Source organism: Octopus bimaculoides, chromosome 10, assembly GCF_046866305.1.
Source record: "Octopus bimaculoides isolate indiv1 chromosome 10, ASM4686630v1, whole genome shotgun sequence".
In the NCBI taxonomy this organism is placed as follows: Eukaryota; Metazoa; Mollusca; class Cephalopoda; order Octopoda; family Octopodidae; genus Octopus; species Octopus bimaculoides.
In genome coordinates this window covers 76,624,153-76,649,152 of record NC_142937.1, presented here as the reverse complement: position 1 = coordinate 76,649,152, position 25,000 = coordinate 76,624,153, and the positions used below count along the sequence as shown (strand labels likewise).

At 38.5% G+C, this 25,000-nt stretch overlaps 1 protein-coding gene across 1 annotated transcript in view; it reads left to right on the top strand.

Moving 5' to 3' along the window:
- Positions 1-25,000, top strand: part of LOC106871554 (uncharacterized) — a 92,402-nt gene that overhangs the window by 59,463 nt on the left and 7,939 nt on the right. The window contains exon 3 of the mRNA XM_014918057.3: positions 14,451-14,957. Coding sequence (XP_014773543.1) covers positions 14,451-14,957 — 507 coding nt within the window. The remainder of the gene's footprint in view (positions 1-14,450; positions 14,958-25,000) is intronic.

Sequence of the window (25,000 nt, the reverse complement as noted above, 5' to 3'; positions counted from 1 at the left end):
GCATTTTGTCCCGTGTACTAACGATTTTGCCAGCAGGCCGCCTTAAGACTGCGTTTTATTGAATTTTTCGAGCATCGAAACAAATGCTTTCCGTTACTTATTCCGGTTCTGTACCTTCTGAGTGTAAGTCCAGCTGAGGTCAACTCTACTTTCATTTCTCCGAGGTTGATAAAATGTGGAACCACACAAATATTGGAGTTAATAGCATCGACTAATGTCCATTCCTCAAAACTGCACGCCAGGAGCCTAAATAAGGAACAAATATATGCTTCCTTTAGTATATACTTTCAGAGATATTGGGTGACTATTTCTAGCAGGAAGAGGAACTTCTATAGCTAGAATATGAATTTTCATCCTCAGATTTATTATTCAGTCGTAATGTTTTTACGAAACTATGAGAAGTCATTGACACATAGAGCTAGAATACAGTCGCATTTTCCATGTAATATGTCTGAAACACATATTGCGTCGATGATATGAATTGTTCTGCATTGAAATCGCATTCAGCCAATGATTCGGGAGTTCCAGGGTCTTGAGCCTAGGTCTGTCTGACCTAGCGTATAAATTGCAGTCCATTTAGTTAAGTCTCGCAACTATATGGTTTCGAGTTTAATTTAAATGCGTAGCTCTTTGGGCAAGTGTATTTTACTGTAGTCATGGACCGCATGAAAGCTCGTGAATAAATTTCAGGGAGTGTTTAGAGTCAAAGGTTTCCTGAATTTTGGATTATTTAATCTAATACGTTTTTTAATTCAAATGCAGTTGGGTGCAATTTGGGGTAGATATAGTTGCCATCTCCTGCAGAACGTACAACGACGTAAGGGATTTCTAGATATCGAAGAATGTGGATATCCACCGTATAGATTATTGTTCGTTACCTTTCATCAAAGCCACTGCATTTGTGAACATTCGGTCAATATTTCAGACTGGAACATTCGGTCAATATTTCAGACTTGAACATTCGGTCAATATTACAGACTGGTGGCGAGCTGCCAAAATCGTTAGCACGCCGGACAAAATGCTTAGCGGCATTTCGTCCGTCTTTATGTTCTGAGTTCAAATTCCGCCATGGTCGATTTAACCGTTCATCCTTTCAGAGTCGATTAAATATGTACCAGTTGAGTACTGGGGTCCTTGAAATCAAATTCCTCCTCCGCCTCATCTTCCTCCTCTGAAATTGATGGGCTTGTGCTAAAATTTGAAACTGATATCCATATCAAACTGGATATCCATGACTATGTTATGCCATATGTCTTTCACTAGAATAAGATTTGAACGAGTTTTGGTTATTATTTCTTGCATATGAAGCGATCACCTAAATACCCCGAATCTTAAAATTGATATTTGTTTAGTCTCATGTGAGACTTATGATCAATAGAATATTAGTTGTGAATTGAGACCCATTTCATCTAATACATCCTTTATTTCTAATTTGGTTGGGTGCAATTTGTGGCAGATATGGTTGCCACCTCCAGCAGAATGTGCACCGACGTAAGGGCTTTCTAGGTCTCGAAGAGTGTGGATATCCGCTGTATAGACTTAACCAGCGCCCCCTGTCTTTATAAGTCTTCACCAAAGTCCACCCGGTCTGAAATCAGTAATCTGGTTTGAGAGCAATTTCCTCCCTTCATTTCATGTCACTGGAACCTTAGAGAGGATATGGAAACCTCTTTTTCCTTCTTTAAGTCATACAAAATAACAATACGAATGCGATTTACGGAATCATAGGTGCATCAGAGCGCTCGTAATACATTGGGTGCTCTGAAAATTCCTTTCTATGTGCAACGTTGGCTGGAAGACTGTATGGATATTATCAACTGTTATTGCTTCACCCTCAGCAATACCCAACAGTAATACAAACGTCTCGTCGACAACGTCTCGTCGACAACGTCTCGTCGACAACGTCTCGTCGACAACGTCTCGTCTACAGCGTCTCAGTGACTCATAGCAATGAAATACCTCTCTTACACTCTTTCAGTTTCTCTGTTTCTTCCTCTCTCTCTTTCTTCCTCTCTCTCTCTCTTTCTTTCTCTCTCTCTCTCTTACACTCTCTCTCATTCTCTCTTTCTCACCCCTTTCTCTGTCTCTGCGGAATACATTTCACAGCAAGAAACAAAAAGAAAAAGAAAGACATTCCCACACAACTCTCCTAATTGTATTAATTCGCCAAAGCTACTGGGGATGCGATGAATGTGGGATAAAAATCATGGAGTTACAGCTTTGATTTTCTAGTAGATAGGTTTATGGTATCTATCTATCTATCTATCTATCTATCTATCTATCTATCTATCTATCTATCTATCTATCTATCTATCTGTCCGTTTATCTGTCTGTTAGCCATCCACCCATCCGTCTGTCCGCCCGTCCATCCAACTGTCCGCCCGTCCATCCGTCTGTCTGCCCGTCCATCCGTCTGTCCGCCCGTCCATCCGTCTGTCCAACCGTCCATCCGTCTGTCCGCCCGTCCATCCGTCTGTCCGCCTGTCCATCCGTCTATCTATCTTTATGTATCTCACTATCCTTGTCTGTCTATATTTCTGTCTGTCTATCTATCTATCTATCTATCTATCTATCTATCTATCTATCTATCTATCTATCTATCTATCTATCTATCTATCTATCTGTCCGTTTATCTGTCTGTTAGCCATCCACCCATCCGTCTGTCCGCCCGTCCATCCGACTGTCCACCCGTCCATCCGTCTGTCCGCCCGTCCATCCGTCTGTCCACCCGTCCGTCCGTCTGTCCGCCCGTCCATCCGTCTGTCCAACCGTCCATCCGTCTGTCCGCCCGTCCATCCGTCTGTCTATCTTTATGTATCTCACTATCTTTGTCTGTCTATATTTCTGTCTGTCTATCTATCTATCTATCTATCTATCTATCTATCTATCTATCTATCTATCTATCTGTCCGTTTATCTGTCTGTTAGCCATCCACCCATCCGTCTGTCCGCCCGTCCATCCGTCTGTCCACCCGTCCATCCGTCTGTCCGCCCGTCCATCCGTCTGTCCACCCGTCCGTCCGTCTGTCCACCCGTCCGTCCGTCTGTCCGCCCGTCCATCCGTCTGTCCAACCGTCCATCCGTCTGTCCGCCCGTCCATCCGTCTGTCTATCTTTATGTATCTCACTATCTTTGTCTGTCTATATTTCTGTCTGTCTATCTATCTATCTATCAATCTATCTATCTATCTATCTATCTATCTATCTATCTATCTATCTATCTATCTGTTTATCTACCTATCGCATACACGCACATACAACAACCGACATCAATATTTATGCTGTATACGCTTGCGTATCAGCTGTAGCTACAATTTATATACGTATAATTTAATGATGAGTTTGCCTGTCGTTAATTACGAAGCATTTTAAATATTTTCATTTCTAGAAAGTAAATTACTTTATCATAAAATCTGAATGTCTAAATTAAAATTTGTTTAAAGACTGTTAGTTCAAACATTTATATTCCATTGACCTAACTATCTTTCTATTGCCGTATTTATCTGACACCATCTATTCTTTATTCTACAAACATTCTCATTATCTAGCACACACTCACACCCACACGCATACGGGCATATGTAGGTATGTATGTATATATCTATGTATGCATGTATGTATGTATGTATGTATGCATGTATGTACGTATGTATGTACGTACATATATATGCATATATATGTACATATATATATATATATATATATATATATATATATATATATATATATATATATATATATGTATATATATATATATATATATATATATATATATATATATATATATATGTATATGTATATATGCATATATATGAAAGTATATATATGTATATATATGAATGTGTGTGTATTTTTGTATGTATGTTTGCACGTATATATATATATATATATATATATATATATGTATATATATATAATATATGCATACATATATATATATATATGTATATATATATGTGTGTGTGTATGTATATATATTCATATGTACATATGTACATATGTATATGCAACTTTCCATAGATATATATATATAAATATTGTATCTGCGGATAAATATGTGTATATAATATATATGCATATATGTACGTATATACATATATCGGTTGGTTTATCTGTAAGTTTATCAGATTATCTATCTATTTATCTATGTTTATCCCTTATATATCTGTCACTCTGTTTACCCCTATTCACTTATAAACATATTACAGTGGAAAGCTCACAACAAAATAATATTGAAATAGTTTTTGCATCTAATAGTACATTTTTTTGCACGAAATCTCACCTTCCTAATTGGCATAGAATCTCTCTTAACATTTTAAGTGCTGCCGAGAACAACTTTTACGTTTCCATTATGACTAGATTAAATATTACCTTTGTCAAGGAATTTTTCGATCAAATTATGAAAGAATAGAGTACAAAGCATATAGAAATCACACTTAAAAGCTTTAGGATCTGTTTTGCGATGAGGTGAACCACTTATTTCAAGCGAGTGACCTGTATCTATTCCCAAAAGATTTTTCTTTTAACTAAGTGGATAACTTTATTATTTTCAAACATTTGTGTGTTTCTTTCATTGTGTGAATGTGTGTGTAAGTGTGCGTGTGTGTATGCGGGTGTGTATGTGGGTTGGTGGGTATGCGTGTGAGTAAATATATTTGTATACGTGTTCGTGGTCTTTACCATTGCTCTTTCAATTAAGAATAACTGCAACAAAAAGTCTCCGTCAATTTATCTGTATCACTTTTATTTAAGCATAACTGCTCTCGCCTACCTTTGATGTAAACTCAAAATGGCTGCTACTATCCTTTTTACATATTCTCTTTAGATAGTGATCATCGGAAGATTTGTCTAGTGCAGTTCATTCCACACCAGTTGTATTGATTATTGTATCACTCGATGTTGGGCCAGACTTCTATACACCAAAACCACGGAACTTGCCAAAAGTATCCCTTCCGCTTATTTGGCAAATGGTTATTATTGTCTGGACCGAGCAAAATGGTGAATCTCACTTGTACTGTAACACTCTTATCGCTCAATGAAGCATTAATGTACACGTAGATATCTACATTTTTCTCTTTCCATCTTCCCCTTTAGTCTCTCATTTACTCTTAATCTATATTTCCATAAAGAAGCATAAACACACACACACACACACACACACACACACACACACACACACACACACACACACACACACACACGCACATACACACACACACACACACATAATGATCACAAACTCTGACATACATATTAATAAAGCACATACATGGACAGAGGCATACACATACATTCACACACACATACGCACTCTCACACACATACATATACGCGCATGCATACATACACACTTGAATACTGACCAACAGATAAAAACTCACATCCACACTCACGCATGTAAACATATACGCCTATATACTGAATCTCAGATACACACTCTGACACACATACACACGTATGCTTATACCTGCATACAGACTCACGAATGCACGGACATACACAAAGACAACTCACAGGCAAATACTAATAAAGTACATATACATGCGCATACACATGCATACACACACACACGCACGCACACAGAAGACATAAGCATGCACACACACATGCTTAAAAACGTCGAGACAAAAATATAGCAAAAAAAGTGAGGAGGTGGCAATCTTGTGTGAGAATATGTGAGCATATGTATATGCGTGTGTATATACTTTTAGGATTGTATGGAAATGCATATGTGATACCTAAATAACCCATGCCCTAATACATACAAGCATACATACATACGTCCGTATATACATGCATGCATGCATATACACATATACATTTCCATACAAATAAACATACATATGAAGTTTTTTCTAGACCAACGCCCCAACCCACAACCCGACACCTCCACACTCATTCGTCTGGCCGAACTTGTCCTATCTCTCAACTGCTTCTCGTTCGCGGGAGATATCTACCAGCATTCCTCGGGAGTGGCCATGGGGACGAGAATGGGCCCCAACTACGCGAACCTCTTCGTTGGTTATGTTGAGGCCCAAATATTCTCCAGTTTCACTGGTCCCACTCCCGAACTATACGGTCGGTATATCGACGACTGTATCGGTGCCACCTCACTCTCCCGCGAACATCTTGACTCGTTCCTCTCTTTCGTTCAGTCTTTCCATCCTGCCCTCCACTTCTCCTGTACTGTCTCTGAAACCTCTGTCCCCTTTCTCGACATTTCGGTCAGCATCCTCCACTCCGCCCTTAGCACCTCCATCCACTACAAACACACAGACTCACACTCCTATCTCAACTTCTCCTCCTCCCACCCTAGACACACAAAACTTTCCATCCCCTATTCCCAATTCCTCCGTCTACGCAGACTTTGTAGCGACAGCCATGACTTTGAGACTCAGTCTCAACTCATGGCTCACCACTTTAGCCTGCGTGGATATCCACCCACCACCATCAACACCGCCCTTGCCAGAGCACGTTCTGTGGACCGTGCATCTGCTCTCTCCCCCCCGAACCCGCCCTGCCGTTTCCCGCCTCCCTTTTCCCCTCACCTACCATCCCACCACCCTACCCCTCCAACGCTCCATTCTCCGAGCTTTTCGGCGCCTCCAGTCCGACCCCTCCACCTCCCACATCTTCCCTAATCGACCCCTCCCCTCCTTCAAACGAGCCCACAACCTACGGGACCTCTTGGTCCACAGCTTCTTCCCCAACCCAACCTCCCAACCTGGCTCGTTCCCCTGCTCCCGCCCACGCTGCCGCACTTGCCCTTACCTCTCCAACACCACCCTCCTCACCAGCACCCATCACCGACCCTATCGCATCACCGACTCCTTCACCTGCACGTCTACAAAAATCATATATTGCCTCTCCTGCTCTCTCTGCCAATCCCTGGACATCGGACAAACGGGGCGCCGCCTGGCCGACCGATTCGCGGAACACCTCCGAGATATCAACGTCGGCAATGACACCCCGGTGTCACGCCACTTCCGTTCTGCTGGCCACTCCTTGCGGCAACACCTGTCCGTGTTTGGATTGTCCATGCACAGGGGCCATCCGGACTCCCGTGTGCGCCGTGAACAGGGATTAAACTTCTATCTTCGCTCCTTTGCGCCACATGGGCTCAACTCCCCTCCACTCTTCATCTAACCCCCTCCTCCTGTCTCTCTCCCCCACCCTCCCTCCTACCACCCATCTCTCCCTTCCCCCACCTCCTGCTCCGACTCCTACTTCTTTGTACGTCTCTTCACCTCTCTTCATACTTCTCTCCACTCCCACTTCTCTTCACCCCTACTCTTTCTCTCCTCTCTCTTACTCTCTCTCACTCTCTTCTCTCGTACTCCCCCTCTCTCACTCTTACTCTCTACACTCTTACTCTCCTACTCTCTACACTCTTACTCTCTTACACTCTCTTACTCTCTCACTCTCTTCCCCTCTCTCTCACTCTCTTTCTCTTCCTCTCTTTCTCTTCCTCTCTTTCTCTTCCTCTCTTTCTCTTCCTCTCTTTTTCCCCCCCATACCCACCTTCCCCCTCTCTCAATCCACCTTCCCTCTCTTACACCCACCCTCTCTCCTCTCTTCCTCTCCCCTCCCATACCCATCTTCCCCCTCTCTTATATCCACCTTCCCCTTCTCCCTCCTCTTCAACACCCCCTCATAAGCTCATCCCACCACACCCCAACACACTCCTACTCTACCTTCCCACTCCACCCCATCCAATTCCTTACACCCACCACCCACCCCTACCCACATACCCCTACCTCTACCCCACACTCCACCCATGCCTTCCCCACCTCCCAACACCCTCACATCACACCACACCAATACCCTCGCATCACACCACGCACACCACACCAATACCCTCGCATCACACCACGCACACACTACAACTGACCAACTACTTTCTCCCTTTCTCCCTTCCCCATTTTCACACTACATACGTCAAGATCACCAGCATTGTACCTCCCACACACAGCCCCTCGTTCCCGATCACCATTTGTTATCTCCCCCTTTCTTAGCTCTCCTGAAATAAGAATTTCTAACTTCCGGTCAGCCATTGTTATGATCGGCCATTATTATGATTGACCGTTGACTGAACACTATTCAATTTTTTTTCTCCGTGTTTTTCTCCTTGTCTCCGTATTCTTTCTGTTGAAGAGCGTAGCTCGAAACGTCAAAGACTTTCCGTATTCCCGAGCGTCATACTAATATATACTTTTGTTATTTAGACCACCTGTCCTCGTCTGTTGTTATTATTTGTATATTCTCCCATATATACATGTATACATATATATGTGTTTGTGTGTGTGTGTGTGTAAGTACGTATATATGTATGTGTATATACATTGGAAGACATGGAGGTAAAAATGAAAGCTCCAACGTAAAGCAGTGAACATATTGAATAGAATACAAACAATCTCAGTCTAGAAGGAACCGAGAAACAAAACATTAAATTATATATATAAAAATAAAATAAAACATGTAAGTCAAAAAATGAAGCGATAAGAAAGACACGGAATTAGTGATGAGCTTGCGGTAGTGGATGTCTATTCACAGATAGCATCTGTAAAATATGAAATGTTGTGTAGCGTTAGCCAAGGTCAGTTCTTGATGTATCGTCCAAAGAACTTCAAAACAAGATTTTGAGTGTTGGAATTGAATATTGGGAATCATTTAGTTTGGTGCTCGTTCTGCATACACACACACACACACACACACACACACAAACACAAGTGCGCACGCACGTACACACACACACGTATGCACTCAGACATTGTATTCACTTGCTTACGAGACTGTACTGTCGTTAAGAAGTTCGCTATGCATGTGATTACAAACATACACACATACATATACACACACACACACACACACACATATATATATATATATATATAAATATATAAAGAGAACGTGCATATGTACACACACACACACACATACACACGCACACACACACACACACATACACACACACACATATATAAATATCTTTTAATTGATTCAGTCATTAGACTACAGCCATGCTGGGGCACGGAAGAAATTTTAGCGGATATATACATCCATATATGTATGCATACACATGCATACAAACATGCATGTATACTCTTTTACTCTTTTACTTGTTTCATTCAGTTCACTGTGGCCATGCTGGAACACCGCCTTTTAGTCGAGGAAATCGACCCCGGGACTTATTCTTTGTAAGCCTAGTACTTATTCTATCGGTCGCTTTGGCCAAACCGCTAAGTTACGGGGACGTAAACACACCAGCATCGGTTGTCAAGCGATGTTGGGGAGACAAACACAGACACACAAACATACACACACACACACACACACACACACACACACACACACATATATATATATATATATATATATATATATATATATACATACATATATACGACGGGCTTCTTTCAGTTTCCGTCTACCAAACCCACTGACAAGGCTTTGGTCGGCCCGAGGCTATAGTAGAAGACACTCGCCCAAGATGCCACGCAGTGGGACTGAACCCCGAACCATGTTGTTCATAAGCAAGCTACTTACCACACAGCCACGCCTACGCCTATATATATATATATATATATATATATATATATATATATATATATATATAAATATAGGGACCAAAAATAATGGAGACTCAGTATACACCACGTGGCCAAATTGTGAGTTGAAAATATGTGGAAATTATATATAAAAAGTGGAAAAAATACCTTCATTGTGCATAGTTTAATATCTTTTAATAAAAAAAATTATTTTATTATGTATGTATTTTATGGATGTTTTGATATCGAACCGGTTTTCGCTATTTAAATTAGCTTTCAAGGGACATGTGAAATAATAAATTCTTGTGACAAAGCGGTCTCGCCATTTTCGATGCTTGAAAATAAGACTGAATCTTTTTCGATGTTTTTCAAGCAGAGCACTGTCCTACCCACTGTCAACCACTCTGGTATTACTCGGTCGGTATTTAACAAGGTGTTGAGTTGTGCAGCTATTCGTGCATGATATTCACCAAATCTTTTGATCCAGTAGCTTTGAACTCCATCTGGTCCCGGGGCCTTACAGTTGCCCATTTTTTGGCTGATTTCCATCAATTCCCTAACTGAAATGACTATTTCAGCCTGTTTTGGACAGACTATTGTTTCAGTTCTTACAACCATTCAGCATCCTTCTTGTGCTCCTAGTCTTTGCTCCAGATGTCTCTCCAAACAGTTTGACTTTTAATATAATCTGGTATCAACTTTTCATCTGTACACTCTCCCTTTATTTCTTTTTAGAATCCCTTCTGCTCTGCTCTGAATAACCTATTCTGCTGGTATCTCTTCATTCTTTGGTCGTATCTTACCATCTTTGCTTTCTTTACAACGAGGCGCTGTTTCATTTCCGCCATTTCTGCTTTCGGACTTTTTCTTTCAATATCATACTTCATGTTCAGTGCCCTGTATTTTTGTTCGCTTTTAAGCACCCCTTTTCTTTTCGGTCTAGCACAGAAATGTCTTTCGAGAGCATATCTAACCCCGTTTGTATTCTTCTTTTCCACCATGGTCCTTTTCTTTTGTCACTCCCGTTACGTTTCTTTTTCGTGACCTCAACACCCACATTTTCTGCTACAACAATACTTGCTGCCTTAATGAAATCGTTTGTTTCTGTGATGTTTTTTGTTCTGATGTATTCCAGAATTTCATTTACATTTTTCCTTTCTTGGTTCAATTTCCATCGATCAACCTTTTTAAGGTTGCAAATAATGTCGCTATCGTTCTCCTGTAACCTTGCCTTTATTCTGTCGAAAATTGCCTTTTTCCCATCTGTCATGTCACTATTAGTTTTATTGTCTTGTTTTAGATCATCTATATGTCTGTCATCGAGTAAGGTATCAATGTTCTTTCTTGTGGTTTATTAGAGATTTCACCTCTGTTTTCTGCTATGAGATTACTTTTATCAGTAGGAACTGTATTTTCATCGTTTCTTCTGCTGTTTTCCAATACCCATCTTTTGATAGCTTCGAGCTCTACTTCAGTGAAATGATGATTTTTTCTTATTGCTCTAGTTTGATCACATAATCTCTGTTCAGTGATATGAAACAATACTCTTTCTCTCCATTGATCATATATACATTATCGGTATCCCCTGAGATGAACACCATTTTCATCTACAGGTTTGCTCGGGTAGTAACACTCCATGACCACAGCATTCATTTGTTTGCTCCATCTACGCTGAGTGTGCTGGTTCCTTGCTCGATAACGACAGGCTGGAGTCGAACCAGTATCTCTGAGTCTGCCGGGTGTAACACTGTCACCATCAAGCGCTTCAGTTTCGTTACCACCGTTATTCATAATATTTTGTTCCTTCATTGTCACTCATATAATGTAGTGACTATCAGGTTGCTCAATTACCAGTGTTTTTATTGTGACACCATCACTAGATGTATCACCAATCAAAGCATAGTGAAATTCCAACCACGTCCTTTCATTATTATTATTATTATCATCACTGATATTATTATTTTCATTTTTTTAATACTATTTTTCATTGTTAATATTTCCTCTGATCCGACATGAGTTTTAGCTAAATTATCTATATTATCATTATCACCACCATCGCGATTATTACCATCATTATTATTTCCATTTATTATTAAGAGGTATATTGAATGTTGTTTAGTTTAATTTTTTGCTTTGTACTTGAGATGATCATAAATAAGGGAATAGTAGGAGCAAGATAGACAGCTTGGTGAATAGATTAAATTCCACAGGTCTGTAAATAGATTTGGCAGATTGTGAAGAGATGACCAATGGTAATTCCTGTGCGATAAGGAAACAAAAGCGGCCTCACACTCTTGGGGTTAGCAGAGGTCAAATGTATTTACTACTACTAGCGATCAATGAGAGCGCTGACCCTGACCTTGAAATGAACCAATTCAACTTGTTCTATTTTTAATTACTGATAGCAAAAAAAATTATATGTATATATATATATATATATATATATATATATATATATATATATACACATATATATATATATATATATATATATATATATATATATATATATATATATATATATATATATATATATATATACATAATATAAAATACAAGAGAAATTACCTATAACTTGCAATTTCTACACGCTAGAAGACAGCCAAAACGACCAAAAACCACAAAACATTAAACAATTTCAAAGGGAAAGAAAAATAAAGACTTTTACCCTGTATTAACGGTTAGATCTATAGGTTTCGGATTCTTTTAGTAAATAAAATAATTTACTAGGCGAATTCTCTGCGTTTTGTCTCATTGTTATATGTTAATCATTGACGACTGGTTACTGAAGAGAATTTGCGTAGTAAATTATTTTATTTACTAAAAGAATTCGAAACCTATAGGTCTAACCGTTAATACGAAGTAAAAGATTTTTATTTTTTCTTTCCCTTTGAAATGGTTTAATGTTTTGTGGTTTTCTGTCGTTTTGACTGCCTTCTAGCGTGTAGAAATTGCCTGTTATAAGTAATTTCTATTGTATTTTATATTGAGAATATGTTGTCTATTGACTTTTTATACATGCTAGGCCACTGGTAGTAAAATTTGTAAAGATTTGCTACCCTTTATATATATTCAAGTATATATATATATATATATATATATATATATATATATATATATATATATATATATATATATATATATATATATATATATATATATATATATATATATATATATATATATATATATATATATATATATATATATATATATATATTGGGTTGGCAACTAAGTTCCTGCGTTTTTTTTAAATTTTGGAATTTTTTTTTTATAGTTAATTTTAATGAATTTTTGTTTATTTTTCAATCATTAAAATGGAATGTCAAGTTAAGAAAAACGAGCATTTTCGACACCTCCTTCTTTTTGCTTTTTATCAAGGTTCTTAGGCTCCAAAAGCTGCTCGCGTCATTTGTGCTGTGTATGGAGACGGTGCCATAGCTGAAAGAACCGCTCGTGATTCGTATGCCAAGTTCAGGAATGGAAATTTTGACCTCAAAGACACACCTCGTTCTGTCTGTCAAGTTGAGTTCGATGAAGACCAATTAAACCAACTTTTGCACGAAAATTCTCGTCAAACGACAAGAGAACTGGCAGAGAAAATGGAATGCTCCCACACTGCTATAGAGAAGCATCTTTACTCGATGGGAAAGGTACAGAAGTATGGAGCATGGTTTCCGCATGCTTTAAGTGACTACAACAAAAATCAACGTGGTACAATCTCCGCTGGTTTGCTTGCTCGTCACCGCTCAACTAATGGACACAAGCAATGATTTCTTTATCAAATCGTTACTGGCGACGAAAAACGGTGCCTGTAGATCAATATGAAGCAGCGTAAGGAATGGCTTAGCCCCGGTAAACAAGCGACACCACGCATGAAACAAGATCTTCATCCGCGTAAAACGATGTTGTGCGTATGGTGGGACTGAGAAGGGAATATCCATTACGAAATGCTTGTACGGAATCAAAAGTCAACGCGGAACTCTATGTTCAACACTTGGAACGACTCAACACGGCTATTCAACAGAAAAGACCTAATCGGCAGCATGGAGTTCTTCTGCTGCTCGACAACGCCCCCCTCATATCACTAATATGATTAAGGAAGCCATTCAAACGCATGGTTGGGAAATGCTGACACACCCGCCGTACTCTCCTGATTTGGCACCAACGGATTTCCACCGCTTTCGGTCTCTTTCAAATGCTATGCGCAGAGTTTCGTTCAATACTGATGCAGAATTGGGACCTTGGTGGGATCAATTTTTCGAGTCGAAATCGGGTGATTTCTACCAACGAGGTATTGAATATCTTGTTCAACGTTGGGAAGAAGTTGTATACAACAAGGGTGAATACATTATTGATTAACTAGTTGTTATTTTTTTTATTAAACCTTTTAAAAGATTTAAATTTGAAAAAACGGCGGGAACTTAGTTGCCAAGCCAATATATACTGTTGTTCACCTCGTTGAATTTTTGAATTTCTAAATTTTTTCTTTGTAATTTCTCATCATCATCATCATCATCATCATCATCATCATCTTCGTCCTCGTCGTCGTCGTTATTATCATTATTATTATCATTATTATTATTATTATTATTATTATTATTGTTGTTGTTGTTGTTGTTGTTGTTGTTGTTGTTGTTGTTGTTGTTGTTGTTTTGCTTTAGTAATCATTATCCTTATAACAGGAAGTTGTTTCAAATTTTTGGATACCATCATTTTTGTTTTTGCGGAAATGTCATTAATAATTATCACGATGAAAGAAATGAATGCATGTTACTCCCCTGCACTTCGATGTTATACTCACTGGAGTTGATACATTGTCTTTAGTGCAACAAAATAACATTTTTTTTTCTTTTTGAATTTCATATTTAATCCGCGTTTTATTTTACACATATCTTTACCAGATCCTTGCTAGTAACAACAGATTGAAAAATATCAACAAAGATATTGGATTTATGGAGAAATTACGAATAATAAACTTTAAAAATAACACCCTGAATAAAATACCTGCTTCTATCTCCAATCTGCAATGCCTACTGTCGATCGATATCACAAACAACAACATAAAAACTCTACCTCCTGCGATCCATAAATGTTTTTCATTAAAAACTATATATGCCTCACAAAATCGTATTCGTACGCTTCCCAAGAAAATTCATTTGGTACCATGGCTGGAATATTGCGATTTCACTCGCAATGTCATAAAATCTATAAGAAAGACTCTCTATATGTCAACGGCTACTTACGATTTCAGTTACAATAGATTAACAAAACTCCCAGAAGTTGCAGGTAAAAAAAGACCAAAGGTGAAGTCGTTCTATGTCAAACACAACTTAATCTCGAAAATCCCTGATAATATACATAAGATGGAAATTCTGGTTTACATTGATTTTTCGCACAATTTACTCGAGGTACGTACTTTTTAATTCTTTAATTCAAAAGCAAAAGTATTCACATCGAACCTTTCCATTTATATATTATTCAAATTTGACGGATATTTGCCCTCATCTTGTTTCTTGTTAACACAACGTTTCGGCTGATATACCCTCCAGCCTTCATCAGGTGTCTTGGGGGAAATTTCGAACCTGGGTTCTCATTCCTAAAGTATTTTTCGATGATATTATTATTAATATTATTATTATTATTATTATTATTATTATTGTTATTATTATTCAGGTCACTGCTTGGAATCGAACTGGGAATCTTGGGGTTAGTAGCCCGCGATCTTAACCACTACGCCATATGCCCGTGGGAATATTTTGCTATACTTTGCTATACTTTGCTTAATATCTATCTTATCAAACTCATAAGGGAAATTGTGTGGAAGATCGGTTATCAATATTTGACACGAGAGTAGACCTCAGTACGAATGTAACAAAAGTTACTTTTAAGTTATTTCTACTGATTTTCTATGGAATTTAGAACCAGTAGTGAATGTTACGACGTTTCGTATACGAATACGTCTATGTAAGCAATGCGATCGAAGATAGAAGAAAGAGGCACTTGTATACGAAACGTCGTAACTTTCAGAGCTGGCTCTAAATTCTGCAGAAAATCTGTAAAGATCAACTTAAAAGTGTTTGTAATGCACTGCTAACACAAAAGTGGAACACAGTATTGAATTATACACCTTTAATATAGTTGGTAACATATGTTTGAAAAACGAAATACAGTATCCCTACAATTAATTGTATCGACTGTAATACAACATATATATGGTGGTACATGAAGCAGTTTCTCAATTCATAGATAACTCGATAAATATTTGTAGGTAATCATCTCTGGTCTTATCAGTGAATACGAGCTCATTGAACATCTGAACATCTCCCCAACCGAACTCTCAGCCCTTCGATATCTCCGACGATTCACGGGCATCATCATAAAACCGGCCGACAAGGGTGGAGCCGTGGTGGTGCGGTGCGAACCTGTACAAGGTGGATGTTTTCCGCCAACGTCAAGACATCTCATACTGCCCTCTGCCCTCCAACCCCACGCCCAGATACCAACAGACTGTCTCCTCCACTATCCATGAGCTCATCTCCTCCCGTCTCCCCACTGCCTTTAACCTCGCACGCCCGCAATTTACTTCCTCCTCAAAATCCACAAATCTAACAACCCTGGCCGCCTCATTGTTTCCGCCTGCAACTGCCCCACCGAGCTCCAGTTATCTCCAGATAACTCAAGATATCACCAAACTCCGATATCTCCAGATATCTTGACCTTGTTCTTTCCCCCGCCTCCAGTGACTTCTCTCCCCTCTTACAACCATGACACCAAGCATGCTCTTCGTTTGTTCAACTATTTCTCCTACCTTCCCGGCTCCTCTATACTTCTCTTCACTCTTGACATCAAGAGCTTATACACGGTGATCCCTCACCACGAGGGGCTGCGTGCACTCCAGCATTTCCTTGACCTTCGACCCAACACCCAACATTTTCGGATTATCTCTACTTTATTATCTCCCCTTCTTCCTAGCTCTCGTGTGTGACCCCTCTGTCCGGCATTTGCCATGATAGATTGCTAGCGACTAAACCTTTTTTCATTCTCTTTCCCTGTTTATTTCTGTGTTCCTCTCTGTCGAAGAGCGTAGGCTCGAAACGTAAAAGACTTTCTTACTTCTCCAGCGTTACACTAATACATCTGTTTGTTGTTTATACACCCGTCTTCGTCCTTTGTTTTTTGTAAATTCTCACTAAATCTCTCTCTTTCTCTCTCTCTCTCTCTCTCTCTCTCTCTCTATATATATATATATATATATATATATGTATATATATATATATATATATATATATATATATATATATATATATATATATATATGTATATATATATATATATATATATATATATATATATATATATATATATATATATATATATATATATGTATATATATATATATATATATATATATATATATATATATATATATATATATATATATACATATATATATATATATATATATACAGTGATACCTCGCAGTACGAGTTTAATTTGTTCCATGACCGAGCTCGTTTTACGAATTACTCGAGTTACTCGTTTTACAAATCAATTTTACCCCCATTTGAAATTAACTAAAATATAGTTAATCCGATCCAGCCACCAAAGTCCACCCCAAACTATTTTTTCATGGGTTTTGAAACAAAAAAAGTGTAGCTACAAATAAAATGACGATTCTAAAAAAGAGAATACGTAAGAAATATGTAAACTGGTTTTATTAAATGAATTACCTTAAAGATAGGACGATTTGTGCGCGAGGAAGACGATATAGCGGGGAGGAGGAGGAGGAGTAGGAATATTACTTGGAAAGAGAATCTCCTGCTATTAAGACTTCATGAAGAACAATTTCTGGCCTTTTCTCTCTCAATTCTCTTAATTTAGGCTTTTTAGACACACTTTCGTCACTTATTACACTTGCAGGTTGTTTCATTAGGTACATATCAAGAGAAGCCTGCTTCTTCCTACGTTTCAAAATGTTACGAAAATGCGCCAGAGAAGTGTCATTAAATAAAGCAGCTGCACGACCTGTAGATACTTTCTCAGGATGATGTTTTTCTACAAATTAAGAAGCATACTGCCACTTTGCTGACACTACCTTTATGTCACTCGAAGAGATAGCATTCTCCGTTAACTGTCCTCCGCTTCACAGTCAGGCCATATCGATGATTGTCAGGCAGTTTACAATGCTGTAGTACTCCGTTCAAAACTCATGAATAGTTAGATTGTATTTTCCGTAACTTCAAAGCACCGACAAAACGGTTTTGATGTACAATTTCTTAAAATTAGAAATCACCTGTTGGTCTATGGGCTGCAAGATAGGGGCGGTGTCGCATGAAAGGTACATAACTTTTATAAATTTAGATTCGTCCAGGATATCATCTTCGAGATTAAGACGATGTGCAGGAGCATAGTGGCGGATGAAAAGAACCTTGCGAGGAAGATTGTTTTCCAGATGATACTTTTTCACTGCTGGTGCGAAAACAAGTTTGACTCACAGGGAGAATAAGTGCCTGGTGACCCAGGCTTTAACGTTTGCCCTCCACATGACCTGCAGCTTCTCCATCAGGATTTTGTGCGACTTGAACGCTCGTGGATTTTCGGACTGGAAGACAAAAAGCGGCTAAATCTTCAAGTCTCCACTCGCATTGACACAAAGTGCAAGAGTTAGCCTATCTTTCATAGGGTTGTGTCCTGGCATTTTCTTCTCCTCTGCAATTATGTCGGTTCTTCTGGGCATTTTTTTTCTTCATAAAAATGGTCCGTTTCATTATAGTTGAATGCTTGTTGTGCGATGTACTTCTCGGCTGAGATGAGCTGTCGGTATTCCGGTATTCACGCACGTGTAACAGCTCGCTGCTTCTCCATACCTGACTCCTCACCAGTCATCATCTTGAAATTATCAAACCAGCCGCGACTGACCTACAATACGTCTGCTGATGTCTCCTACGTGGATGTTCCAGAGATCTGCTTCACGAGATACCTGGTCTCTCACAGATGATGGTCTCCGTAATCGTATCCCCTGCTAGTTATTTCTCGTTGATCCACAGTAGAAGCAATTTTCCCGTCCTTTCGTGGACAGAAATGCGTTGCTTGGATAGCCTGTAGACTCCCTTTGCTGATTTAACGGCCTTGATGTCGTCCTTTTTTCTACAGGATGGTGCAGATCGTTGACGTGTTTCGGTCGTATTGACGTGCTATGTTCACTACACGCACTCCTCTTTCACGTTTATCAATTATTTCCTCCTTCATTTCTATCGTAATCAACTTTTTCTTCTTTACAACGTTGTCCTTTACACTAACCTTCTTAGGACCCATAACTAACACAACTAATTATTATAAGATATTAGCAAAATATGCACAAAACTAAACAAAAAAACTGGGAAAAACACGACGGATGCTGCCACAACGAGATAAACACGTGAACTGAGCGACCGGAGACTGGGTTTGACAGGAGAGCGTGTGCGAGCTCAGCGCCGAGTAGCGGTCGCTTGTATGAAATTCGCTCGTACTGCGGATTTCTGCTCCTAAGTCAAGACAAAAATTCGCACGAGCCTCCGCTCGTACAGCAAATTGCTTGTGCATTGCTGCATTCCTACTGCGAGGTTCTACAGTATTTAAGTAAACGATGGGCTTCTTTCACTTTCTGTCAAAGAAATTCCTCCACATTTCTTGGGTCACCCCGTGTCGATATTAAAGGACACTTGCCCGAGATGCAACACAGTAGGACTGAATTATTGAATTCCTTAAAAGTTGAAAGCAGCGAAAAAAGCCTAACACACGCATGCACGCACACACACACACACCCTCATGCATACATACACGCATTCACACAACACACACATTCATACACATGCACGCACAAACACATACATATTAGCATATAGTATATAAATCTATGCAAGTGTATAGGCGCAGGAGTGGATGTGTGGTAAGTAGCTTGCTTACCAACCACATGGGTCCGGGTTCAGTCCCGCTGCGTGGCACTTTGGGCAAGTGTCTTCTACTATAGCCCAGGGCCGACCAAATCCTTGTGAGTGGATTTGGTAGACGGAAACTGAAAGAAGACCGTCGTATATATGTATATGTATATATATATGTGTGTGTATTTGTGTGTCTGTGTTTGTCCCCCCAACATCGCTTGACAACCGATGCTGGAGTGTTTAGGTCCCTGTAACTTAGCGGTTCGGCAAAAGAGACCGATAGAATAAGTACTAGGCTTACAAAGAATAATTCCTGGGGTCGAATTGCTCGACTAAAGGCGGTGCTTCAACATGGCCGCAGTCAAGTGACTGAAACAAGTAAAAGAGTAAAAGTCTAAATGTATACACACACATGCTTATAAAGTGTATATACGCTATACATATATATTAAATATGAATATTCTCTTATGCACACATGCTTATACGTAAACGTGTTTAGACACATATACTCGTATGTATTATGTGCGATATTGTTTATGATTATAAATTTGTTATTGATATCGTAGTACTTCATATGGTCTTTCTATAGCGAAATCATTAGAAATCGGTTTGCTGAATGAGAGAATTCTCATATTTTGGCCATTTGACCAAAATTGTACTCTGGCAGCTATTGTTTCTTAGATTTGTCTTAACTAGCGAAAATTTTTTGTTGAGATCGTTAACTTTATTCAAAAGCTAGAAGTTAATTCATCACGTGAAATTCAGCCAGGAACAATATGGTTTGAGGCGAAGACAAGACATAACCAAAACAACAACAACAGCAAGAACAAAGAACTAAAGTACTATTACTGCGACATTCGCATTCATCATCACCATTATCACTACCTAAACCACCGCCACCACCAGAAGCAGCAGCAGCAGCAGCAGCAGCAACACTATAAATACCGCCTTCACTGTGAAGAAAATCAACGACGAAGGTGACGATGTGGGCGGTGACAACAAAAGGAACTGCACAATTATGTTATTGTAAAACAATTGTGTTACCGGGCAGAATTGAAGAAATATAAGTAAGTCGTGAATAGCCAATTTAATTGCAAATTCTATGAATAATAAGGAAATATAAACATCTTGCGATGAACCTAGAGACGGCCATCCATCCTTACGGCATCAGCACTATACACACACACACACACACACACACACACACACACACACACACACACACACACACACACACGCACACACACACACACACAAACGCACACACACACACACACAAACGCACACACACACACACACACACACACACACTCGTGGGTGGCGCCAGTGGCATTCTCAATACAAGAAAACACCGTCATCCCATGCGATGAGGGGGGAAAACGATGAATTTAAACAACTACAACAAAGACCGCCTTTAACCTTCATTGAAGGAAGGAAATGTTGCTTTGTATTCTAAACGAGATAATTTCTGATTTGAATTGTTAACAAACTAACTGTGATTGACAATATTCACAGGGCAGGGAAATATTTATGAGTATTTAAGGGCCAAACGTCTGGCATCATGTAAATTACAATATCACTTTAGCATTGCGCCCCACCAACCTATCTTCTACAGTTTGACGGACATCACGCATATGAGTTACAGAGAGCAAAACTACGCCAAAAGCATACAATAGTTTCGATTTCATTCCTCTGTAATTCAGCGCAAATTTGGCGAAAAGCGAAACACGCAACAATATTACACCACCAATATTAGTTGCAGTTGTTGTCGTTATTTAGCCTCAGTTCAAAACTAACCGTTCAGACCCACAATGGTAAATGATATTCCAACCGTGACCATCTTTTTTTAACCGTTTTCAGGTCTACATTAGGTGATGCGTTGTTTCCTTATTGAAGAATTTTACACTATCAATAAGTGTTGCTACTTGGCGCCAGATAATTTCCGTGTTTACCTGGGTGCTGCATTCGAAATAACTGTCTCACAACTGTGGTTTCGATTACAGGACCCAGCGGTGCATTGTGTTTCTGAGCAACGCGATTCAATTCACGTTGCTCTGTGATCGCTTCCACATCATACACGTGACACACTGTGTACTTTTACAGGTAATGTCGATCTGACGGAAGCAGTGTTCAAATAGTCTATCACGCTTAATCAAGCTATTTGCGCAGGTGTCTTCTATTATAGCCTCGGGCTGACCAAAAGACTTGTGAGGAGTGGATTTGGTAGACGGAAACTGAATGAAGACCCTTCGTATGTGTCATTGTGTCTGTATTTGTCGCTCATCACTGGTTGACAACCGGTGCCGGTGTGTGAACGTTCCTCTGACCAAGCAGTTCGGCAAAAAATAATATAAGTATCGGTATTTAATAATAAATACTGGATCGATACATTCGACTAAAATTTCTTCAAGGCGGTGCTCCAGCATGGCCACAGTCTAATGACTGAAACAAGTAAAAGTTAAATACATCAAGTGGTAAGCTAAGCTCTCAATTTCGTTTTAGTTTCGGGACGCAAAAATTATATTGAGTTTATTATACCGAAGTAATTTTCAGATCCCCCTGCTCTTTCGACAATAATCATTCAGTTTCTTAATCAGCTGAATATACGACTTCCTAAAAGTAATGTTTACGTTGCTGAGCATGCGCAAATACGCTTGAATTGAACTACACATATAATCCATACAATGGGCTTCCGAGCAGTTTTCGCCTGCTATATTCTACACACAGTGCATAGTTTGAACCGATGTTATTATAAAGACAATTCTCCATGATGCCGGCAGTTTTATGATTGCAAAGTAAATTTGTTAGTCTCGCAGTAAAGCTGTGAATATATCATATAACAAATAGAAGGAAGCTAGTCATGAACAGAATAAATGAATATACTTGTTATTACTTATTTAATCAGAATGTCAAATTAGGCCTTGCGAAAGATCTTTCACTAGCTTGGTTTTATTGTTACTCACCAATTCATACACGCTTCTAATCTCTCCTTCTTAAGACGCCAAAATTAAGAGGAGAATGTTCATTATTAAAATATAAACAAATATATTGGCCTAAGTACAGTTCGTTTCTAATGAAACAGGCAAAAGAATCCGGGAGCTCGAGTTGATTTTTGGTTGAAGCTCTTTCTTTGTATTTATGTTGAAATTTCCATCAAGAAATAAATATGGCTACCTGATCTTCTCGAAATAGTAGTAACATCACACTCCACCAATTAAAAGAGAGTGTAAGAAACACTGATCAGAAATGAAGCCAGCTTGCCGATTGGCGGCGAGCTGGCAGAAACGTTAGCACGCCGGACAAAACGCTTAGCGATATTTCGTTTACCGTTACGTTCTGAGTTCAAATTCCGCCGTGGTCGACTTTGCCTTTCATCCTTTCGGTGTCGATAAATTAAGTACCAGTTACGCACTGAGGTCGATGTAATCGACTTAATCCCTCTGTCTGACTCCTCTATGTTTAGCCCCTTGTGGGCAACAAAGAAATAAGAAATCAAGCCGGCTTAATCACATTTAGAATGCGATTGATCTGATACCTTCTGGATATGAACTAAGCTAGAGCAAATCAAACGTAAGAAATGCAGCTACGGGTATATTGAATAATCTCAATATATATATTTTTCGTATATCCCAGGGATTATGTTAAGAGACTGTTATTTGAGCAAATTGAATTTGAACCTGAAAAACCAATTTAATTTCAGCTGGGTACCAAGAGCCAGTACTTACGCATTAATACGGAAATCATTTTTGCTTATCAATTATTAAAAAAAAAAATCAATATCTATTCCATTCGAAAACTATTTTTCGTTTTTAAAGGACACGGAATTAAATAGATAAATTATCTAGACATAACACACATGATCGGCTACTGTGGATTTGATCTCTCATCCTCAAAGAACGAGTTGTAGAATATCTTATCTATTCATTCATTCAGCTATTTCGAGTATTTACATTTTGAAAATATTAAATTATATTTCATCTACTCGCATACGGCAGTGAAAGAAGATTAACATATTGTCTCGCGGCGTTTATTAAACACACCAAGAGCATTTCCTTTAATGTTATAATTTAAATATGTTTACATATGTTGTGATTAATTTTAATTATGATTAATATCAGCCAAGTTTATGAGACCATTTATATATAATTCAGAAAATTTATGAGATCATAACTTACTTCTTGAAACATAAACCAATAAAATAAAATTATGATAATGATTAGTTTTGACTAGGCAAAATGCCAGTTAAACAACAAACTGCTAATTCTGAGAGACTTGTTGGCCAAGTGGGAAAATGTAATGATGCTTGGAATGGCATGGCTGATGCCCACGGCGTTCGTTCATTAAAACATTAATGGTCAGTCACTTCTTAGTACATGGCCTCTATATAAGACACGTTTTAAATAATATATTTTTTTCAGGCTGACGGACACGGAACAAACTGATGCACATTGAGGGTGAAATCAGGATATTTTATATATTTTCTAACAGAGATATTAATGTCCATAATGTCTGTAATGCAGACGAAATGAGTGGTGTTATATATTGTAACTATTATTTATGAAATATGTCTTAGAATCATTCGTATCACGAATTTTGCGCTCATTTTGTTTTCAGAGTTAAAAATCTACGTTGGCTGAGAAAAGGAAAAAAAACAAAACATTTCAAAACATAAACGTAGCTTGTTAATTGCAAAAGAAATCTTTCAAAGGCAATGGCATCGTACAATGAAAGTTGTTTAAAGGAAATTTCCCGATATATCTCTTATAAAATGGTTGCATCAGTGTTATGTAAAAATAGCAAACACTTTGCAAATAATAGCTTAACAAGACACCAAATAAGCAAAGCATCTAGTTCACATTGGAGGAAGAGAAAAATGGTAAAATAACTTCAAACCAACAAGAAAGCTCAATTGAATTACTATGTACAATTCTATGGTCGGTTATGTCTGTTTTTATCCTCATATGGTATGCTGATGGCGGCAGTTAAAATGGGAGATAACTCAGTTACTTTCTATTGACAACTTAGACAAATCATTGAGGAAAGCTCTTCAAAAATTCTTCTGAGGTCACTTTGGGATATAAACGTCAAATCATTTGTCATAAATCTTCAAGCAACTCATCATGCATGAATTAGCTCTAGCAGGTCTTGTCAGCTGCGTTAAATATGTTAAATAATTAACATAGGATTTCACAAAAATCCATGAGAAACATCCCACCTCAGCTATAATTTATACGATAAAAGGTTTGGAAGCTTGTCAAACATTGTAAAATATTCTTGCGACACAAAATGAAAGCTAGACATCTTTCTGGTGTCCATGAACTTTGCACTCAATTAAATAAAAAGCAGCAAATTGAGAGATGCGTTTTCTCTTTTTGCATAGAATACGTAGAAAATATAGTGATTAGGATTATTATAATATTCCAAATGCGCATCTCAGAAACAAGATACTAATTTCGTAGGCACGATACATAAAAATTCAAAGTTCAACGCATGACCAGAGTGCAAGATTATTTTCTGTTTCATAAGCCCGG